This window comes from Myotis lucifugus, unplaced genomic scaffold, assembly GCF_000147115.1.
Source record: "Myotis lucifugus unplaced genomic scaffold, Myoluc2.0 scaffold_65, whole genome shotgun sequence".
Classification (NCBI taxonomy): Eukaryota; Metazoa; Chordata; class Mammalia; order Chiroptera; family Vespertilionidae; genus Myotis; species Myotis lucifugus.
In genome coordinates, this window is record NW_005871113.1 from 5,420,513 (window position 1) to 5,443,287 (window position 22,775).

Below are 22,775 nucleotides of genomic sequence, written 5' to 3' on the forward strand. Positions count from 1 at the left end.
CTGCCAGGTAAGACATCATCTAATTCCATGAGTTATACTTGACATCATTATGAAATAAATAGAAACTTTAGAAATTCAGTTTCCTCACTACTTCCAGACCAGGATGTAGCTTATATACTTTTCATCCTTGCAACAAATCTGACTCCAAGACAACCCCAAGCCTTCCATTTCAATTACTTTGGGTACCTTTGCCAAAGTTGCCCAACATACCACCTACCAGCCACCTGACCCCAACCTACGGATGCCTGGTCCCAAGAATGACTGGCACAATTCCAAGTGGATCAGCGCTTTTTTCCTATAGAGCTGTTTAGGGGGTATGAAGAAAGGGGCAGGCGGCATTTACCCATTTGGAAATCTCACTTTGCCAATACTTGTAAGCCCTTCCAATCAGGAATACCTTAAAATTGACCATAAACAGGAAGAAAAAAAGTTACCCAATCCATTTCCTAACACTGGAAAGCTTGTTTTTTCCTTCCCTGGCCCTAGCAATTTCCCTCTAGAATCACTAGACACCACAACCACTCAAGCCAACAAAAACAGGTATATCAGACCCAAAGGCAAGTCCTGGCAGGTGGCAAGCATCGGACCTTCAGGACAATTGCATCTTTTGTTTCCCAGGAAAGTAACAAGAGGAAGAGACACAGGGTCAGCCAGGTAGGAGAACTCGGCTGCAGTACTGCAAAACCAAGCACCAGCCTTCAGTTAAAGCTCCCACTCTTAGATTCCTCCTGTAGTATCAGGGGCCACCATGCTCTGCAAAGCACGTTTTATGTTCATTTAGCTTTCATCCAATTACTACTTGTTGGATACCTTCTAGTAGAAGGCCCCAGGCTAGGTGCTACAGGAAAGTCAAACCCAAGGAAGAAGAGCCCTACCTGGTTTGGCTCAGTGGATAGGGCGTCAACCTGCGGACTGAAGGGTCCCAGGTTTGATTCCGTTCAAGGATACATGCCTGGGTTGTGGGCTCGATCCCCAGTAGGGGGCGTTCAGGAGGCAGCCAATCAATGATTCTCTCTCATCATTGATGTTTCTCTCTCTCTTTCCCGCTCCCTTCCTCTCTGAAATCAATAAAAATCTATTTTTTAAAAGCCCAAGGAAGAAAAATCTCTGCCACCAAGTAACTTACAAGACAGCACTGCCCCAAATACAAGGTGCCACCAAAGACAGCTTGCCACCCACCCAAGCTGAAGAAAATATCCCTAGGGACCCAGGTGCCTGCAAAGTGTGGCCACTTGCCCAGGACACAACTGAAAGCCTACTTGGCCTTCCTCCTTGGACAACTGCACTTCTGGCCCTTGAGGAAACGTGTCCGAATGCTCGTGTGGACAGTTACCAGGCCTGCTCAACCCACAAGCTCCCGGCCACCTGAATAATCAGCCAATTCCTTGCCCACTTTTCCCCTGAAAGTAGCCAACAGATGACTGGCCGTGGGTATCTAATCCCCAGGAAGCAGACATTCATGCAGAAAGGTGACTTGGGTTGTGAGCTTCAGGCTGGGAAGGTTCCAACCTTTCACCTTTCTGAACCAGGGGTTTGTGGAGTTGCGAAGTTGGGATGGGGAGGCTGGTCCATCTGGGATTCATTTGTCATCCAAGGAAATTCTGATGTTTGTGGGGTATTTACTATAATGAATAAGTCCTTGACTCATAATAAATATCTTCTTTTTGTATCATCTCTCCAGCAATGTACCAAGTTTTAGTTAATAGCACAAAGCATTCCATTCCTTAAATAAACTATATGTTCAAAGTTAGTCCTAGCAACATATAGTGTGTCTTCCTGAGGTCTCCTCCTCATCCATGAGTCCTTGTTCTCACTGGGCCTTCTCCATGCTCTTTCAACACTCGGGGTAAGGACTGCGTGTGAGTGACACCCAGCACCGTCTGTAGGAGGTCTTGAGTGTGCTCCTACAGCCATAACGCTGCACCCTCCTTCGGGTAAAAGGCCGACGTGCCTATCTGGCTCTTTAGGAGGCCCCTGGCTTTGAGCTGTTAGTCCAATGATTTCAATTAGGCTGAATCCATACACTTACTCTTCCAGAAAAAGTCATACTGAGTTGTGAGCAGCTAACCCGGTTAGGAGTGAAATCTGTGGTCAACAAATTGTTATTCTTGAGCAAATTATCTGAAGTGAAATTCCATAATCTTGGCCTCATTGGGACAAATCTCCATCCAACTCAAAGAGCTCATCAACAACATCCACCAAACTGCAACGAAGCACTCGTGACAGGAAAGCAGAGCTGCTGCATGAGGCTTCGGGCCGCTCTGGGCCTGCGGGTGGTATAGGTGGGCATCGTGGAAGGAAGGCATGTGCGGGGCTAGGAAGGCCTTGAGGGGAAGGCGGCAGCATCTGTTGGCAAGACTGCAGGGGCAGCAGCCCCCGGGCCCAGGTGAGCAGCAGGGAGGTGGGAAACAGGACGGGCATGCATGCTTGCATGGTTCACTCATTTCACAGGTGTCTGGGGCTGACCATCACTAGGGCCTGTAGTGATAAGCGAAGGAGACACGGCACAGTGCCTGTCCTGGTAGAAGTGACATGTTAGCAGGATGGGGTCACATTACAGAATCCTTTGGTTTTTTCCTTCTTTGTTTTAAGGAAATCAGGAGAAAGATACCACTTAAGAGGAAACTCTCTCCAAAGGCCGGGCAACATGAGATGGTACCGAGGTGGCCAGAGGGAATGTGGCTTGCGTTCCCTCCCAGCCCCGCGCATGCTGGAGACTCGCTGAGAAAAGACCAGGTTGAGGGACAAGGAAGAGAGCACAGAGGACAGTAAGCCACTTTTCCTTGCTGGGCTTCCTAACACTTGCCGGCCCTTCTCTGGTTGGAGCCCACACACACGCATACTAATGGGAACACCAGCACCAAATTTCCTGCGAGGCTTCCCAGGGGCCCGATGGGCACCATTTCCATCCCCGAGTGCCTACCGGCCAATACATGAGGCGTGTGCCATCACTTCGGTTGGTCTGTGGGTTAGCCCCAAGGTTTCAGCCCCCGTGGCTCATGGGACACCCCGCTGCGTCCTGCTTTCTAATAGTTACGAGGGTAGCGGAGGAAAGACTGGCTGGCTTGAAATAGCACCAACGTCCCCTCTGAACACAGAAAACCAGAGAATTTCTTCTTCTGATGGTGATGTATGATGGCCGCTTCTGACACTTCCCCAAATGCCCCAGCTCGTCTCTATCCCTACCCTCCCATGGACTCCACTGATGGGTGGCCACCCCCTTGACAGGATCTCAGTCCAATTTCAAAATTTCTCAGGCCATGTGCCCCACAACTCCAGTCTCAGACATGAACTAAACCTCCCTCCTTCTTGCACAACCCTCCCCCCACCCCCAGGCAGAAACTGTCATATGCTCTCCTGGCTTGGAGAGCAGGGGAACAAACGATGCGGCAGTGTTTCTCCTCCCCTGGTGTGTGACACCTCTGTGTCCGGGTGGGGCTGGGGAGGAACAGGCAGAGAAAGGTCTTCTCCGGTGAGGGCTTACGGCCGGGACGCAGTCAGCCCACCTGTGGGCTGTCCCTGCTTCTTCAACTGGCTTCTGGTTAGTTTTCCCTTGTGGCAATGTGTCCAAATGCCAGTCTTCGAGGGAAGCTTTTCCTGGTTCCTCGGAGGAACCAGCGCCTCAGAGGAGCTCACCGCCCCCTCCCTGCTCCCCACACGTTGGGCAAAGACCCTGCTGGCCCTGGCGCAGCTCGCTCCCTGCAAGGCTTTGCACGCCCCTGATGTATGACAACATAAACTGAGCTTGCTCCACTTGAAATTCTCAAGAAAAATACAGATCTAAGTGATGAATATTTTATCTGGGGAAGAAAACAACTTCAGGGCCATTTCTAATAACATGTCAACCTCAGACAGGAGTGGGTGGGAGCTGGAGAGGAATGAGGTGAAGCATGGAGAAGCCAGGGCTCCAGTGAACGAGAGGGAGGAGGAGGGTTGAGGGAGAGAGAGAAGGAGAGGGAAAGGGAGAGGGAGAGGGAGAGGGAGAGGGAGAGGGAGAGGGAGAGGGAGAGGGAGAGGGGAATAGGGGGAGGGGGTTGAGGGAGGGATAGAGGGAGAAGGAGAGGGAGAGGGAGAGGGAGAGGGGAATAGGGGGAGGGGGGTTGAGGGAGGGGATAGAGAGAGAGGGAGGGGGATGAGGACAGGGGGAGGGGGGGAGGGGGAGAGTGTGTTGACTAGAGGGTGAGCAAAGGGGACAGCAAGAATCATCCTGTTAGGAGAGAAAGTCAAGGAAGGCTCCTCAAAGGGAATGATGAGGCTGATAGTATTTGATGACACACCCATTTACTTTCCTGCTTGAGAGCAGGAAGCCGAGTCTCTCCCTGGGAACTGCTCTCAGACAACGACAGCTGCCTCACCCAAGGGCCAGCCCCTCCCAAGAAGCAGCTGCATCCACTGACTGGTCAAGTGGGAGGCAGTTATGAATACTTTTAATTGATTTGAGAGAGAGACGTCGATTTGTTGTTCCACTTATTTATGCATTCCTGAGTGATTCCTGTATGTGCACTGACGAGGGGATGGAACCCACACCTTGGTGCGCCGGGACAACACTCTAACCAACTGAGTTATCCGGCCAGGGCCGAGGGAGATGGCGATTGAGGTCCAGCCTCCTTGTCTCAGGGGAGGACAACTGTGAAGGGCATCCCAGCTCCAGAGTGACCCGAGGGGCCCACGGAGGGTGGCCTCTGAGCTGAGAGCAGTCCACCTTCACCTTCTGAACCCTGCTTTCCCCACTCCTTCAAAGGTGCTGGTCCCAGGGCCCTTCCCAGTAAGGAGTCTGCACTCAAACCTCCATCTGAGCCTGTTTCCCGGGTAACCCACCATGGCAGCCGGCGTGGGCCAGGCGGAGGCATCCAAGAAGGACCTCTCAGAAGGAGGTAAGTCTGACACGCAAGTTACTTCCAGTTTTAACAAACAAAACGCTGGTTGTTTGCCAAAGATGCAAGCCTTCCCCCAAAGCACTCTGAGAGGCATGCGAGGTCTGGAGGAATCCACACGGAAAATCCCATCCCATTCCATACTGAGTGCCCCGAGCTCTCTCGAAACGTGTTCTTGTCGTCCTCGTTCTCCACAGCTCAGTTTATCCCGAGAAAGAACATGTCAGAGCCGCCATCAGGATACAAAGGGGGAGACAGTCACTCTCAGGGCCGGCAGTAACGCCGCGGAACGACGTGCCTGCCAACTTCTAATACTTTTCTTCACAGTGGCCGTGGGTGCTGGAGCAGAAAGGGAACTCAACTCCTGGCATTCCAGTTGCCTGTCAGCGAGAACAGCCTGTTTCCCTAGCGGAGTCTCTTTCGGCCACTTCTCGGAAAATCCGCTCAGGTGGAGCCGCAAGGGCCTCCAGAGACAGTAAAAATACCCGGTTCACTTTCCAAAACTCCAACCTGACCAAGTCCTTCGGGGCGGCTCCTTTCTGCGACGCTTGCCCGTCTGCTGACAGAGGCTAAAGCCTCACCGTGGAGGTGCCTTTGTTAGCCGAGCAGCCTGGGACCGATAAACCCATTTGTTTTTCCCCTCAATAAATCGTTCGTTAATGTTGCTATGACATTTAAAGTTTAAAATGGTTTTATGACTTGGGGTTTAAAAAGAATTGTTCCAATACATTTCTTATAACCGAGAGGATGCCTGGCACTTTGATTAAGTGGTTCCTTGTGACGACAGAGTTTTATCTTGAATAATGACGGAGGGAAGCATTAATCACTGAAGTCACTGGAGGCTGGGCTGGGGACCAGCTTCCCGGCTGCCTCTCGGGGAATTACTCGGAAACACAACTTAAACAACAACAACAAAATACGAATGACCAACCTTCTGTAAGGGCTCGAATTTTCAGAATCACCACTAAACCTGAGCTGTCTCTGACATGGGGCAGGATCCTGAGAAGCACACAGTGCCGGGAGCCCTCCGTCCAGCAGCCCGTGGGTCGTGTGGGCAGGTATCTTCCCATTACGGCCCTGGAGAACTGTCTGGAGCTGTGGATTCTTGCCCCTCCGCACACTCGTCTTCATACAATTTCAGGGGCTCAGGGAGCCTTGCCAAGTCATCCGGGACTCCATAGAGGACCACAGGCTCCGAATATAAACCCTGGCAGAAGGCTCTGCCAGTCCATCTCCGTTTACAACCAACAAAACGCGTTCCCTGAAAGGCCTCACTGCCACAGGCTCAATACAGAACCCAAGAGAGCCTGGTGGTCAAGTTCTAAGCATTCCCACTGGTGAGTGAGGCCACCTGGTCCCCGGTGCACCAAGGGGAACGGAGCCCTGGATGTGGCAAGAGCATCGGGCTGCAGCGGGACCCCTGCCCCCAACCTCTCCACCCACCCGCCTCACCAGTTCCACCAAGTCCCCTGGTTCCTGCTCTAGGTCCTTAGCTTGGACCCTGATCCACCCATTCACCCATTTGGTCTGCGTTTGTCCATTCATTCATTCAACTTACAAAAATGTATTAGAGATGTGCTCTTTTCTAGGCCTTGTTGTAGGCTCTGCCACTGTCCCTGTTAACCCTGGCATCCCCTTAAGCAGAGCCTCTTGAAGCATGTGGCCCCGTCCGCCACGGCACCCACCTCCAGGGCACCAACTCGGGCCACCATCAGGCCCAAGGTCCCAGCTGCTCGCCTGGCCTGGGCGGCGGGGCCAGGCCCCTTTCCCGAGTGTTTGTGGGAGCTTCCCCCGAGTTTCCTGTGCCTCGGTGTCCACGAGGGAGCAGTGAGAGCAGAATGAAAACACTGGGTGAGACCCTGAGCCCCAGCCCCGGGACACAATCTTGCCAGGGCTGCCTCAATCTCGGCCTATTCAAAGGAAGCAGTGGCGGGGGTAGAGAGAAGACTCGGGAGTGGAGTGGATCTGGATTCAAATCCCTTAGCTGCCTGTGAGAACTCAACCACCTCGTGTTTCCTCAGTTAGGAAACAGCAACAACCCGCACTCTCTCTACTGGATTCGCACACAGGATCTGGGGGACAGTGCTCACAAACACCCTGAGCACAGTGCCCGGCACTTCCTCAGCTGTTATTGTGGTTTTTAGAACGAAGCAAAATTTGCTCAGCATCATCTCTAATTTTTAAAATATAGTTCATCTATCCAGCAAATACACATATACATTCTGTGGGGTGAGGACAGAGAGGAAGGGAGGGGAGGGGAGAGGAGGGGAGGAGAGGAGAGGGGAGGGGAGGGGAGGGAAAAATCACCTCTCCCCACAACCATCAAAGAAAACCACGTCAATATAATATTCTGGTCTATTTTTCCCAGTTTCCTTCCTAGGCAACATTGTGGATGACTACACGTTTGCTACATCATTGTAGTTACATTTAAATTCAATTATAATTCTGATGATAAATGCTACCTGGGAGAGAGGCTGTTCCGGACCATCTTTTATGTCACATTACAGGATTATCGCCTAAATTAGGAGTAATGAGCCCTAACAACGTGCTTCACTTAGAAGTTTCATTCAGGTGCCACTGTGAGAAGAAACACCAAGCCCGCTGCCGTCTTCTGCGCCCTGAGAGGGGGGCTCAGACCCCAGGGTCGTTCACTAGACAAGTCACCTTAAGGTTTTAGTGGTAAATTAAGTGCTAAGCCTGAGGAGACTCCCACAGAGCAATCCAATCTTCACTGACCTATCACTTTTTTCTACTTCCTGAGACTTTTTTGATTAAAGGTTGCGAGGCAGTATACTTAATCCGTTCTTGGTGATCTAAAAATGCCCTTGTAGCAGGAACTTTTCTTGACTGAAAGGAACAGACATGTGCTCATGTCCAAGAGGATGCACAGTAAGGACACGGGACAAACGTCAAAGGCCTCGAGGGAGCAAGAAAGGAAGTGAGACAGTTACTGTGTCTCCTTGCATGACTTCTCTGCTTCTCTCTGACTCTGCTTTCTTCCTTCTCTCTCCCTCTCCCTCTCTCTCTCTCTCTCTCTCTCTCTCTCTCTCTCTCTCTCCACTCTTCCTGCCTCCTCAGTCTCTGCTTCTCCTAGAACAGTGGTTCTCAACCTTCCTAATGCCGCGACCCTTTAATACAGTTCCTCATGTTGTGGTGACCCCCAACCATAAAATTATTTTCGTTGCTACTTCATAACTGTAATTTTGCTACTGTTATGAATCATAATGTAAATATCTGATATGCAGGATATATTTTCATTGTTACAAATTGAACATAATTAAAGCATAGTGATTAATCACAAAAACAATATGTAATTATATATGTGTTTTCCGATGGTCTTAGGCTACCCCTGTGAAAGGGTCGTTCGACCCCCAAAGGGGTCGCGACCCACAGGTTGAGAACCGCTGTCCTAGAAGGTTTGCCTGCACATCGTCTGACTTGCCATGGTGCCAACGACACCCTCACCTCTGTGACTTTCTGGCTCCAGCCCTCAGTACCAACCGAAACATTGTCTCTATCCCAAAAGCCTTGAAGAAGAATCTAGTTGGCCCAGCTCATCTCTACTTTCCAGATCTTAAATCACAGGTTATGCCCTACCTGTGTCCACTCCTGGCCCAGTGAGGTTAGCTGGAGGCCCGGGGCTCAGGGACCCCTTCAGGGGGAGGGAGCCCAGGAGAAGAGGCTTGACCACAGCCGACACCCCAGAGCGTTCTGAGAACAGTCCTCCTGTTGCCCTCACGCATTAACACACTTCCGTCCACTGGACACCATATTGCTGAGCCACCATCTGTTCCTCTCAGCACTCAGTTGGCATCGTTTCACTGTGTCTGCCATGAAGGGTCTGACATCTTTTTGCTCCTTATCCGTCACCCTGTCTTCTGCTTGGATTCTTGTACAGCATCTTCCTTTGTTCAGAAATCTCAAAACGATGGCACACGTGCCTTCACACGGCTCCTTTCCTGTGTATTGTGTCTGTAGTATGGTCAGCCCTTTCACGCCCAGGCCATTTTTCTTTATTGTTTAAATAGCTTCTGCTCTCCTGACTCTGGTTTCATCTTCAGGAACTTCAACCGTCCCACGGTTATTCCTCAGAGCTGCTGTTTTCTCTCATCAGATTCTCCCCTTTGTTTTCTCCACACTCTGGAGAGCATCTCCAGGCTGCCTTCCACGCACGCGTCCATGTTCTGAGGGCCGATTCCCATCTGCACACTCTCCAAAGTGGATTTTAATTGTGTGCCTGCATCCTTACTTTCCTGTAATTCCTTCTTATTTCACTTCACTCCATAGTCTTCCCTTTTTTATCTTCTACGATGGCTTATCATTCCTATTTCTTTTATGCCACATTTTATCTCATACTGCGGAGAGTAAAGCATTTTTAAAGTATTTCTCCTCCTTCTTACACTAACTCACTTCACAGGGGTGCTCTTCCCTGAGACTTGGGGTGATAGGCCCTGTACTTTATAATGGATTTTTTTTCAATGGTTACATATTATTTTTTTTCTCTACATAAATCTTTTTTTTAAAATATGTTTTATTGATTTTTTACATAGAGAAAGGGAGAGGGATAGAGAGTTAGAAACATCGATGAGAGAGAAACATTGATCAGCTGCCTCCTGCACACCCCCAAATGGGGATGTGCCCGCAACCAAGGTACATGCCCTTGACCAGAATCGAACCTGGGACCCTTCAGTCCACAGGCCGACGCTCTATCCACTAAGCCAAACCGGTTAGGGCTCTACATAAATCTTTAAGTGAAGTAAAATATAGTATCTATCAACAACTTGATATCTATCAAAAAAGAATATATTTCTTTTACTTTTTATATTATCCTGGACATCATATTTCAGGGATATAAATAACTCATTTACATGTTGTACAATAATAGCAAATTGTGGCATATAATGAGTCCATTCTCATCAAAGTCTATATGGAAAAAAAAAGAATACAAAACATATACAACCACTTAAAGAAAATTTTTAATTACAAAAAAGAGAAAATCATTTAAAGATTTTATAGTACCTCTACAAAAATTTACAATATCACTACAAAAAAAATACAAAATTCCCCCCCCAAAAAAAAATTACAGAACCACCGCATAGCTCTTTGTAAAATAAATAACTAGGACTTCAAATGACTGTAGTTTCTCAAAAAAGTAAAGGGGACGTTCGTTGCCTTTCACTGTGTTCTCTGCCTTCTTAGTCCAATCTTCCTCTCAGGCGACTCCCGTGAAGAACAGACCAGGTGCCAGCACAGTCCCACCCCCGTTTCTCAGGAGTCTCCTTTCCTGGAGGGAGGGGGCCTACCCCACTTCCTTGCTCCTCTGCCCCATTCGCCAGCATGACGCATTCAAGTGGCAATTCCCGACGTGTTGGCAGGGCCCTTTCTGTCTGCCCTGTCGCCTCCAGCAGTGATTGTGGAGGATGGAGGGCGGGTACACACCGCCGACAGGCCAGCCCCACCTCCCCACATCCTGTCCACTCATCATGTTGCTATTGGAGTCTCCACAGCGGAGCAGAAAGAAGGGAGGGAGAGGGAATGCAACAGTTGCATTGGGACAAAGCCAACTACTATGTTTGCGGGGAGGGCAGCCCACTTTTCTGGTGAGAACAGAACCTGCCTTTCTGAAGTGCTGGGACAGACAGGAGGGCAGGGCCAGTATCTGTGGGCCACTGACTTCCTTTTTCGGGCCAGTTCCAAGGGCCGTGTTAAAAGAAATTTCTCATGGGGCCTGATGACAGGCAGAGTCCCAGGCTTACTTTCCGGTTTTCTTGTGCTCATCTTTTTCAGTTTTTTTAGACATGATTGCAGGCAACTGGGGAGGCTGTATCAGAGGCCACGGACAGACATCATCTTAAACTTGAGGCCACCTTTTCCACATCCTCTTTTAGCTACAGTTCAAAGCCGGACGTGGTATTTCTTTTACAGCAGGTGGTTCTCGACCAGGAGATCTCCTCCACCCACCCCACCCGCCGGGGACACCTGCACTTTCTGCGGGCATTTCTGGTGTCACCACTGAGGGTGCTACTGGCATTTAGTGAGCAGAGGCCAGAGATGTCGCTAATCACCCGCCGGGCAAAGGGCAGCCCCCCAACAATTGGCTGGTCCCACATGTGAGTAGCCCCAAGCTGGAGAAACCCTGCCTTCTCCCAAATGCCCCCCCAAACACTAGCCCCTAGGTGCCTTGGCTATTCTCCCCATCACCCGTATCAGCCCCACATCCGTTATCTGAATGCCCAGTGACATCACTAGCTTTCTGTTCATTGGGACACACAGGTCCTTTTCCAACTCAAACGGGAAGGAAAAGCTTCTGCCCCCTTTGGTCTTCCCACGACGTGACGCAGCACGGGAGGGACACAGTCACTAACAGGGGAGGCTGCAAAGCCCACAGTCCACCGGCAGGAACGAGACGCTGAGCCAGCACGACTGGGACGGCCACGCTGGGGTGGAAACGGCAGACAGCTGGCTTTCCCGGTCGGAAACTGGGGAGAACTGGACACATTCTGTCTCATCAGAGTTGCAAGCGCTTCGAAGAGCTGCTGTGAAACTCATCTCAAAACCCCAGCAGTGGCTGTGAGCCACCCACCAGGCAGCACCAGGGGTCTGAGGCTCCGGGCTGGTGAGTGGGGTGGGGAGGGTCTGTGGGCTGAAATGTCTTCATTTCAGCAAATGTCTTCCAGTCATTTACACAGTTCATAGCAGAGGCTGTAGAGATGAGCTTACTAAAGCTCCTAAAGCATAAACCCCAATTTAAAAGAAAACCTTTGTCCCAGGAATTCCACCACTTTACGGCAGTTAGTCCCCGGCAGTCAGAGGGCCAGGGGCAGGCAGTGGCTGATGGACAGGTATCCGCTCCCTGCCCCTCCGAGCGGCTGGGTGAGTGAGGGAGCTGCCCCAGCTGGAGTCGCCCCGTGCACCCCCACACGGCTCTTCCAGGCGCCGAGGCTCAGAACGGAGGGGGTCAGGCTGTTGGCTTTCAGATTCCACAGTGTTTTTATTTTCAGTGGCCTGGTCACAACTGAAACCAGCTGGCAACGACGCCTTCTTGCTGCTGGTTTGGTTTCATCTGGAACACTGTATATTTTGTCTGCGTTTTAACTCTTGGAAATACACCCATGGGTATGCTATATACCTAGGGGTTCTCGCCCACCCCCACATAATTTTCAGCCAAAACCTTTGCTATATTTCCCATGCAGATACAGCACAAGGAGGGACACACTCACACACACACACACACACATACACACACACACACACACACACAGCAAGAGCATCCCTCTAAGTGGCTTCTGTGATAAAAGGCCAGTCCACGCCTAACATCTGATGTGTGGATATAGCTATCTGTACATCAGTGACCGGCCTTCCTTCCACTATCCCTCCCCCAACCTCAGGGATTCCAGCCAATGTCCAGCGAATCATCAGCTATGAAAGAGAGATGATTTTTATACGCCTATTAAAATTTCTACTACCTGTTACATTTCTACTACTCCTTGGAAACAGGCTATGTTTTTTCCACCTTAGGAAAGAGCATGAAGGAGTCACCATGCTGCCCAGCCCCTCGCCCGACAGGATTAGAGCAACAGGCTGGTGATTGACCTTACAATACGTTACCATGGTCCCGAATTCTCTCTCATGGATCATCTCACCCAGTCCTCGTGAAACCCTGGATTCGGTCAGTCTTCCCAGGCAGATAAGAAAGTGAGACTGGCACAGGCACAGGCACGACAGGTGGCAGAGGTGCTGGCGTCTGAGGCCGAGTCCTGGAACCCAGAGCCCTAGGCCCAGCCGCAGGCCTCCTCCGGGCTAGGAGTGCATCTGTCCACTGGGTCTGCCCCCAGAGGCCTCTGTGCCCTTCTGTGGTGCCCCAACAGAGCCGGGCAACCACACAAAAAGCCAGCGGCTGGTCAGGAAGACTGGTTAAGGACACGTGATGCAATGCCAACCCTCTTCCAGAGAGTGACTTCCAAAAGTGCATCCCGCGGAGAGCACGTCCTCGGAGAGAAAGCAAAGAGGGGTTCACCCCATCCAGACAGCCCTTGCAGGTGGCTGGGAAGTCAGTCACAGTGGGCGTGCTTCTGTGAGGATCTCAGGATGCTTGGGGTCAGGAAATGCAGACCCCCTCTATCTGGGCTTCCTCTAGGAATCCCATCATCGCTTAGATGCACAGGAAGTAGATGTAGGAGATTTGCTGAGTGGGGGTGGGAGGGATGTTTTATAAAAAGAGCATGAAATTAAACAAACAAATAAATTACAAAACCCTGTGGGGAAAATGCATCTATCTCTGCTCTGTGTGGTGTGAGTAATCATCACCCCATGCCCGCAGACATCCGAGATAAATGTGACAGGAGCACACGGACCCAGCAGGGCACCAGGGCGGTGGCCCGGCATGAAGCCTGCAGGAAGAATCGTTAGGCTGCGCGTGAGCCGGCAGGGCCGGGAGGAAGTCGGTTGCCCGCAGGTGCCTGCTCAGTGGTATGTAGGAGAGAAACACCTCGGAGAGCATGCAACTAATGAAGGCCCCAGCAGGTGTGGGGAGACCTGCTTCGACTTTCCGCCACAGGCTGGCATTGCCGAGGCCCCGCGGTCCCTATGGGGCTGACAGGCAGCCACAGTGTCCCCATCGCCTTCTCCCCAGTCTCTTCCCCAACCCCGCCTCCCACAGCGACATTAGGAACCAGCATTCCGCATGGAAACTAAGCCTTCTTTTGCTCTTAGAGTCAGGGTTGATTTCTCAGAAATTTCACAAAATTTCCTGAAACCAAATGAGCAAACTCTTAATTTCCTTATTAGAGAAAGTCAGGGATACCAAAGCCACAGAAAATCTCTAAGCCTCGCTTATCCTGTAGCTTCGTTGGCAGGATTACAGAAACCTTTTAAAGATCCCGATTTAAAGCAGCGAAGGCATCGCTGCGTTCCGTGGCCTCAGACACATCCCTGTGGGTAGATGCATCCACGCGGTGAGAAAGCTGCTGCTCCCAAAGGCCGGACCACAGACCCGCCCCTCTCCTTTCCCTGTTACACTTGCAGTGAACGTAGCTCTCTTCTCCCTCGCGTGTATATAACCAGCCAACTGGCAAGGGGGGTGCGAGCAGAATTTCCAGGGTCCCCATGCTGCCGGCATTATTGGAATAAATGCTCATATGTTATTCAACCCCGTCTCTGCTTACTTTGGCTCACGTAGTGACAGGCGGCCTTGGAACTATTGTGTCTGGTTTCCATGGGAGGGAGGATGAGAGACCTGGTCACGGAGACTGGGCGTGGCTACAGGAAGGGGAGACGGACCTTTCACTCCCCAACTAGATGCGCCAGGAACATGCTATCTGCTCTGCCTACCAGACCAGGGGGGAGAAAACTGCGGAGAGGCGGCAGGGCCGAAAGAAGCCTTCCTCTCCCCCTGCTTGGTTCACGGAACGCAGATGAAGGGGACTCATTAGAGCATCTCAGCAGCACCCACAAAGAAGGGCGAGAAGATCCCAGCACCCGTTTATCACAGGGACTTAACCGCTCCTCCCTCCTCCCCACCCGACAAGACAGGGCTGGAGCCCAGGAGGAAAGGAAGGAGGGTCCAGGGCAGCTGTGGGCAAACTACGGCCCGTGGGCCAGATCTGGCCCATTTGAAATGAATAAAACTAAAAAAAAAAAAAAGACCGTACCCTTTTATGTAATGATGTTTACTTTGAATTTATATTAGTTCACACAAACACTCCATCCATGCTTTTGTTCCGGCCCTCCGGTCCAGTTTAAGAACCCATTGTGGCCCTCGAGTCAAAAAGTTTGCCCACCCCTGGTCCAGGGGGAGACCACGCTGCCGCCCCACTTCCAGTCACACGCCACAGCCTGGAAAGGACACGCTCAGGGAAAGCTCTAAATCAAACGTCTGCTTCTCTCAGGACGGTATTCCAGGATATGCCCAAGGGAGCGGCACGTGGTAGGCTCAATTATTTGTTGAATAAATGACTAGACAGCTTCTTATTAATCCTCACCCTCCTTGTCCTTTTTGCCCCGTTTCATTCATTCACCCCTACCACAGATGTCTGTTGAAGTTGACACTACACCGTGTCATCATAGAGAGGTGGTTAGGACATGTTCCCTGCCCTCGAGAAAGGGGCCAGAGAACCTAAGGGAAGTACAAGCTTGCACCCTCGACAAGGGCTGATGAGAACAGTAGCACAGCAGTCGGACAGACTCAGAGCACCAAAGACACGAACTCGAAAGTCCAGCCTGCTCCCTGCAGCACACACCCTGACAGCTTGTCCTCATCACTTTCCATATGTAATTCCCCTGCCGCCCGGTCCTCTATCCCTCCTGCTGAAATGCATCTACACCCTTGATGTGTCACGGGGAGCGGTTCACACACTGTGTGCAACATCCTGGAGAAAGCCAGGACAGTCCATCGTCCTCAGGTCTGGGGTGCATGGGGGGGATTTCAAGGCGCAGCCCAGGACAAGGCCCTGGAGAAAGGACGTGGTGCTATGGCCTTTCGGGGAACACGGCCAGGTGTAATCCAGCACAGAGGCGATGCAGCTGATTTAGGATAAAGGCAATGCCGATTATGTCCATTTCCCTGCGAGAGCATCTCATCACAGGGAGATGGTCACGCAGGCGGAGAACTGACCCACCCTTCCCAGGAGTCACACCGGGTTTGCAGACTATTTAAGAGCAGACTCTCAGTCAGAATTAATTCGCATTTAGAGCCAGGCGTTTGCAGAAAGCGCATCACTCAACATGATTTCTGGTTTCCTTCTAATCTTCAGCTTACACTCCCTCCACAACCATTACTGCTTCCCACATATATTTTTGACAGGCATTTTAATGATAATTTTCACCTCCGTTAGATGAATACATGCTCAATATTAAAAAAAAAATCTGGAAAATACACCAAAGTTGATAGCAGAAAAAAAAATCTCAGGCATATTCTTACCCACATTGTTAATATTCTGGTATATTTCCATTTAACCTCTGTTTGATTTAATGCTACTTGGAATTAATATGCTCCATAAGCCAACTCTGGTAAAAAATCACCAATAAACTAGGATATGAACTGCCATCTGTAATCTTTCAATTACTTATGACTGTAAAACAACCAACAGATTCCGTTTAAAAAGCTTAAACTCAGTGGGGAAACCGGCGAAGGAGGTTGTTTAATACGTGAATACAAGCTGGAGCTCTTCTGTTTGTCTTTCCAGATGCCCAGTGGGTGGAATCAAGATTGTTCAAGCTCTCGTGTAACTGTCACTTCAGATGCAAACCCTTTTAAACATGAACTTCCTTTTGATTGTCTGTGAAGGATAATCCCGTGTGATTCTGGGAAAGCGCGGAAACACAGAGTGTCGTGGTGTTTTCTTGACAAGTGTACAGCTGCCCGCATTTATCGAGATACTGAACGGGGATTTCATTTTCCTGTCAGCCCTCCCTGATAGACATGCTCCTCAGTGATATTGAAAATAGAAACTCCTGGCTTACCTGATTAAGAAATCATGGAGGCCGACGTCAAAATACCTGTTCAAAGGAGACACAGACAAGCATATCAGTGGAAGATGTTGACGGAAATGGGGAACGTGGCAAAAAACAAACAAACAATTTACATTCAGAGCACGGGGAATAAAAGGATTACTCTGCGATCGCTGTTCTTGAAGTTCGGCCTCTGGAGCAGCCAGCAGCATTGCGGAACCTGCTGCACATGCAGACCCCCCAGGCCCCGCCTCAGACCCAGCGATGAACCTGAACGCGTCCCCCAGGCGACGCTGATGCAGAACCACTGCTCTCTGGTGGCAAACGTGTCGGCAAGTCTCAGCTCTCTCTAGGAATTAAGGCCCTGGGCGTGGAGGGCCCAGGTACCTTCCATTTTTCCAACAGGCGAGTCCTTTTGTAACACTAGTTGTCTCAGATGCTCATTTTCTCAAAAATCAATAAAATCCATTTAAATATACTTGACACCACACTGGCCAAAGGGGAGCACAGGAGCGGGGAAGGCTCCGCTGTGGTCCTCCCTGCTCCTCGCAGCCAAGTCCCTGCAGCTTCCCACCAGGGAGAGCAACCCAGTCCCCACCTGGCTGGGTCGAGGAGGGTGGGAATAGAGCAGCTCCCCGTACCTGCTGGTGTGTCTCCCAGTAAGCCAAGGGAGGGTAGTGGGGGAGGCTTTCAGCCACAGCCTTCCCTGGACGCCACTAAATTTCCTGAGTCTCTATAAAGAGCAATGATTGTGTGGTCCCCCTCCCCACCAGACTGGCCTCCTGGGTTAGTGATCTGCCTGAGTAAAGGCTGAGTTAATGCCTTCTCTACAGACAATGAGCACTGGACACAGAAACTCACCCTGGAGTGGGGTCTGACTCTCCCTCGCTTCCAGCTCCGCCCCTACGCGTGTCCCAGGAGCACCCAGCCTGCCCGGCACCTCAGCCACGGGCCATATGGCAGGCAACAACTGACATTAAAACAGGATTCCTCGTGTGAATCTTTAAATGGCAAGGTTCTTTTATGTCCTCAAGCATCTATTTGAAGATCACAGACATGCGGTAGATGAGAATAGAGAAACAAAGCCTCACATAAAATGTACCACTTTCCCGCTTTTAGATATTCAGTTGAGGGGCATTTAAGTACAGTCACATTGTTGTGCAACCATCACCACCACCCACCTCCAGCACTGTTCTCTCTTCCTCGAGTGAGACCCTGGGTTTCCTCTTTGCCAGGGTAAAGCTGATTTCCGCTCCTTCCAAAGGGCTCGGGGTTGGGGCTCTGCTGAGAGGCCGTGTCTTTAAACACGAGCAAACCAATGAAGTCTCTAGAAATATGTTCTCATTCGTTTTCCTGTACAGATAGATAGAGCTAGACTAGGAACGAAATAAGGCTTTTCTTCCTTTCTTTTTAGAATTGTATACCAGGCACTGTGCTAGGCACATTATCTCGTTTGATCCTCACAACCAACCCTACAAGATGGGTTCCTGTTTTATAAAACCACATGTCCTCATCCCCAGCCGCATAGCTAGTAAACTGAGGAGTCGGGATCTAGCTCCGCGTACCAAGTGCCGAAGACTGTGCTTATTCCCTTCATGGATCCAGCCACTGACGCATTTAGCTAATATTTACCATGTGCTTCCAATGTGCCAGGTAGTGGGAAGTCAGCAATGCACAGTACATAACCCCTGGCCAAGAACGGCAAAGTCAACAAGATTTTCCACACTGTGATCGACATCAAACGTTCTCTCCCTTCATGGACTGCAGACCCCTTGAGGGCACCAAGCAAATTCTCAATATCTGTTGCTTTGGCATGTGTAGCTCAGTTGGTTGGGCATCCTCCCATGCACCAGAGGGTGAGGGCACAAGCCGGGGCTGCAGGCTCCATCCCTGGCAGGGGATGTGCAGGAGGCAGCCAATTGGTGTTTTGTTCTCACATAAATGTTTCTCTTTCTCTCTCCCCCTCTTCTTTCCTCTCTCTCTCTCTAAAAATAAAAATAAATACCTGTTGAGTGAATCAACGTGTGAATGATACATTATACTAAGGCACCAATGCTTCTGTCTGCTCTGGTAGTTTTCAATGTACACTGCATTTTGAAGACAAAATAACTCAAAAGTAGTTATTTAACACATCAATTTTTACATGTAAATACATAAGATCAACACCAACAGATAGAAATGGGGCTTCGCCTCTGAAATAAGATACCTATCAAACTGTAGCACAACTATTCCCATCACCTTTTAAGAAAACAATCTCTCCCACTACCAGCCCACACATAAGCCAGATTTCTTTATTTGGACACATAAGCAATCCTGTGCATATAATTCTTGGCTCCTTCCAGAAATGAAAAACAGGAAATCTTTTGCATGTGTAAGTGATATGAAAGTTTGGTTGTCTGGACATCAATGGACAGCGGCAATAGGCAGTGGCTTTCAGCTTGATACTGTATACGTATAAGGAACTTGCTAACGAGTCACAAGGCCCTAACGAGGCAGGGCACTGCCCATCGAGGATGAGTGTAAGCCTGAGCTAAAAGGGTGTTTAGAGGAGACTGAACCATCAGACAGGAAACTGGAATGGGTGACCTTACAGGTTCCATCTGGCCTCAGCCTTCCTGTTTTAGTCCCTTTTGGGAAGCATCTCTAAGAGTGAATTCTAACTCGCACAGCAGCGTTCTTGCCTGATAACCACTAGCAGATTAGAGGACGGTGCCTGGGCTGAGGCCGTCCTGACGGTTTATTATTAAGATGATGACTGCTGTTCTTGGTGGAGCCTCACAGTGCATCAAAATGAGGCCCCTGGCGCCTGGCAAGATGGTGCTGAGCAGGTTTACTCACGGAGCCACACACTTACATATCCCGGAGTTTAGCAGCCCCTCTGACAGAGGAGGGGCCAGGCCCACACAGCATGTCCGTGGCAGAACTCAGACCGGAACCCACAGTAGGTCCCAGGATTTGTTCTGTTCTTCCAGGTTGACTGCCTCTGGGAGATCTGGTCCTTCTCCCCAGGCTGACCTTGGCTGTTTGGGAGCTAGAGTTATAAGAGGCAATGGACTGGGGCCAGAACCTGCACGTGCCACACAACCAGTGAGCCAAGTTTTCAATCCACAGCTGTTAAGGCTGCCGAGCATGACACATGCAGGGCAGTATATACATAAAGTTCCACATTCAGATATCAATCCTTGTCTTAACTTCCATTTACAACCTTCAGAGGACTGTTTATCCCATTAGTGGGCTGCCAAACTCATAGTGTTGTGAGGCATTTAAAAAATGCTAGCATTTGTCCACACTAGTAGAATTGCAAAAGAATTGATTATGTATCTTTGTGCTCACTACACCCCACACCTGGAGGGTCACTCTCAGTTTCAGAGCCTACTTCAAAGAGAGCCTGACAAAGAGGAGAATGTTTGGAGGGTACCAACCAGGATTAAGGAGGGGATTTGAAAGCATACTGTTGGAGGGGATGACACAGGAAACCAGGTAAGTTTAATATGGACAAGCAATGGGTCAGAAAACACGATGGAGTAATTGCATTTTCAGGTAGATTTGGTGTGATTGTGATTATAACCAAATGGGCTGCCTTGGAAAGTTTCCTGTCACTAGATCAGATTTTCCTTGATAACATCTATCCATCAATCCATCCATGCACCCATCCCTCCATCCATCCATGCACCCACCCCTCCATCCATCCATCTGCCCATGCATCCAGCATTTGTGAGCAGTGAGTATAGAGAAATGATCAAGTTGTAATCCCTCTTTCACTGGGGAGGGAGAGGGGGGCGGGGGAGTGGGGGCAGTGCCGAGGGAAGACCTATAAGTGAACAGGCCATTACTGCATCGTGTGATCAATGGTGGGTCAGAGGAAGACGTGGAGCATGGGAACCTGTGAGGTGGAGAGAGTGACATCCAGGTGGGCTGTTCAGAATAAGGGATCCTTGACCTGAGCTGAGCATTGAAGGTTGTGGAAGAGTTGGTCAAAGGATGAGTTGGTGAATACAGAGGATGTAGATAGATGAGTGTGTGTGAGTGAGTGAGTGTGTGTGTGATGACACTGCAGGCAAAGCAAGCAGCCTATAGAAACAGAGACAAGAGGAAGTAAGTCTCATGGAGGGATAGGGGGACGGGGGACGGGGGGTATCTATAAATAGTTGGGTATGACTGAGGGCAAGGGCATAGGGGCAGAGGCCAACTGAGAGCAGGGCAGAAATAACCATGGTAATCGTGAATGTTTATCGGGTGTTCAGTATGTGTTAGACCTCATCTAGTCCTCCCAGCCGCCCTGGCAGGACTGTATCATCACTCCCGTCTCCACTTCACAGTGGAGGCAGCGGAAGCCCAGAGAGGGCAGTAACTCGCCTCAGGGTTCTCAGCTGGAAAGTGGCTGAGGCGACACCCTAACCCGGGAACTGCGGCTCAGAGCCCACGGGGTCAGCGCTGCCTTCATACTGCCTCTCCGAACATGCTCGTATGTCATGGGAGTTTACAGTCCATCCTAAGGGCACTGGGGAGCCATTAAACCCATTTAAGCAAAGGAATGGCTGGACAGAGATTTGCCTTCTAGGAAGATCCCACCTGGCTTCCGTGACGCAGTGAGGAGGGGCAGGGTGAGGTGGACAGGCAGGTGTGGGAGATGGCGGTGGTCCTGCTGTGAGGGGCCTGAGGGGCCTGAGCCAGGCCTGAACCAGCAGGGACGAAGGTCACGGCGGACCTCCCATTTCTTCCCTCTTCCAATCAAGGACCTCACTTAACCTCCTAAAAATGGTATCTTTGGACAAGGTCTGTGAGATGGCTGCATAAGGAAGAAGCTTAAACACATATTGGCTGGGTTTTGTTGTTTTATTGGGGAGTTTTTGTCTTGTTTTGTTTTCTGCCTGATGCTCCTCACATTGTGTTATTTTCGTCTTCTGGTGTGAAAATATTGGTTTTGTAATTTCATACTTTAAGCATTTTTCCAAATCGAAAGTGAAAATCTCCACTGTGGAACATTTTTCTTAGTAGATAAAGTCTCCACCCTCCCTACTACTGAGTCTACACTTGACAGAAATGAAGACGTGACACGCAGGTTAAATGCCCCGGACCTCAATTCAGATTTCCAGCAAAATCCACCATCAGGTCAGGCTGGCTGTTTCACTCCCTTGGTGAGAACATTCGCTTTGACTAACAGTCTCATTAAGGAGTTTTACCCGAGGACAGGGAGCAGGGACACCTCCCTGCATGTCACTGGGGCCAACAGGTGCAGGACAGATGATAGAAAGTGATACCTGAGTCGAACACCCATGACTCTCGAGTTTGCAGAAGCCCTAACTTTCGAGCGATGAAAACTACAGAAAAGGTACTGTTAGGATGAATTATAATTGTTGGTGGCAAATCCTCTGTAACTGACAACCTCAGAAGCTGGTGGGCTGTATAGGGAAACACTGCTCTTTCCCCTAAAATGAAGGTCTGTGTGTAGACCCTGACCATCCGGTCACCCAGTCTCTAGATAAAAGCTCTAATTATTAAAAATGTAAATGGCACTTTCAATATCTCCAGAACAATCTGTCAAAATGAGTGAAGAAGAAACGAGGAGCTGATTGGAGTGGCTTCATTATGGGTAAGCATTCATTCATGTCATCTTAGGAAGAATTCAGAAATACGCCCTTTAACAGGCTGCTATAGAAATTCATTTCCCTTAGTGTGAGAATACTTTGTGTCTCTATGATCTAGCTAGCAACTGTATTAATTAACACCCTGATAATACTTCTACCATTAGGGATAATTTGGAAGGATAAGAAATTATCTTGTGGGTTTTTTAAAAATATATTTTATTGATTTTTTACAGAGAGGAAGGGAGGGGGATAGAAAGTTAGAAACATCTATCAGCTGCCTCCTGCACAGCCCCTACTGGGGATGTGCCTGCAACCAAGGTACATGCCCTTGACCGGAACCGAACCTGGGACCCTTCAGTCCGCAGGCCAATGCTCTATCCACTGAGCCAAACCAGTTAGGGCTAAGAAATTATCTTAAAAGATAACCTATGCAAAGTGCCTATTTCATAAGAACAGAAATCGTAGGGTTGATGGGAGGGACAAATATATGAGAATACTAATTCAAGAGAATAAAATCCCTACCTCAGTTTTCAGAACTAGAGAATTTTAAAGCTGAAGAGGATCTTAAAGATTCTAATTTATTCTCTTTTTGAGCATTAAAGGAAACTGGGGTGTGGCCAGCCATGAACTCATTTTCAGGCACTTCGGGGGCACAGAAGGGTGGCTGGCAGGGCAGGGTTTCCATATACCAGGTATCCTTCCCCAATACATCTGAGCATGACCACGTCAGCCTGATGAGGCTCCCACTGCCTAAGACTGGGCCAATTTGAGCCCTAAAAAATTTAAGTACAGTCATTAATTATGAACCGCTGAAAAACAGAAAGTGCTGCAACCATATAGATAATAAATAGAAAAACAAGTGGAA

At 49.7% G+C, this 22,775-nt stretch overlaps 1 protein-coding gene across 6 annotated transcripts in view; it reads right to left on the minus strand.

Moving 5' to 3' along the window:
- HHAT (hedgehog acyltransferase) overlaps positions 1-22,775 on the minus strand; it is a 161,620-nt gene that overhangs the window by 67,530 nt on the left and 71,315 nt on the right. For 5 of the 6 annotated variants that reach the window (XR_002829557.1, XM_006089916.3, XM_023754793.1 and 2 more), the window contains one exon: positions 16,335-16,370. The exons of the other annotated variant lie outside the window; for it this stretch is intronic. Coding sequence is in view for 4 of the 5 variants with exons in the window: in XM_006089916.3 (XP_006089978.1) it covers positions 16,335-16,370 (36 nt within the window). In the remaining variant the exon portion in view is untranslated. The remainder of the gene's footprint in view (positions 1-16,334; positions 16,371-22,775) is intronic. 6 annotated transcript variants of the gene reach the window in all.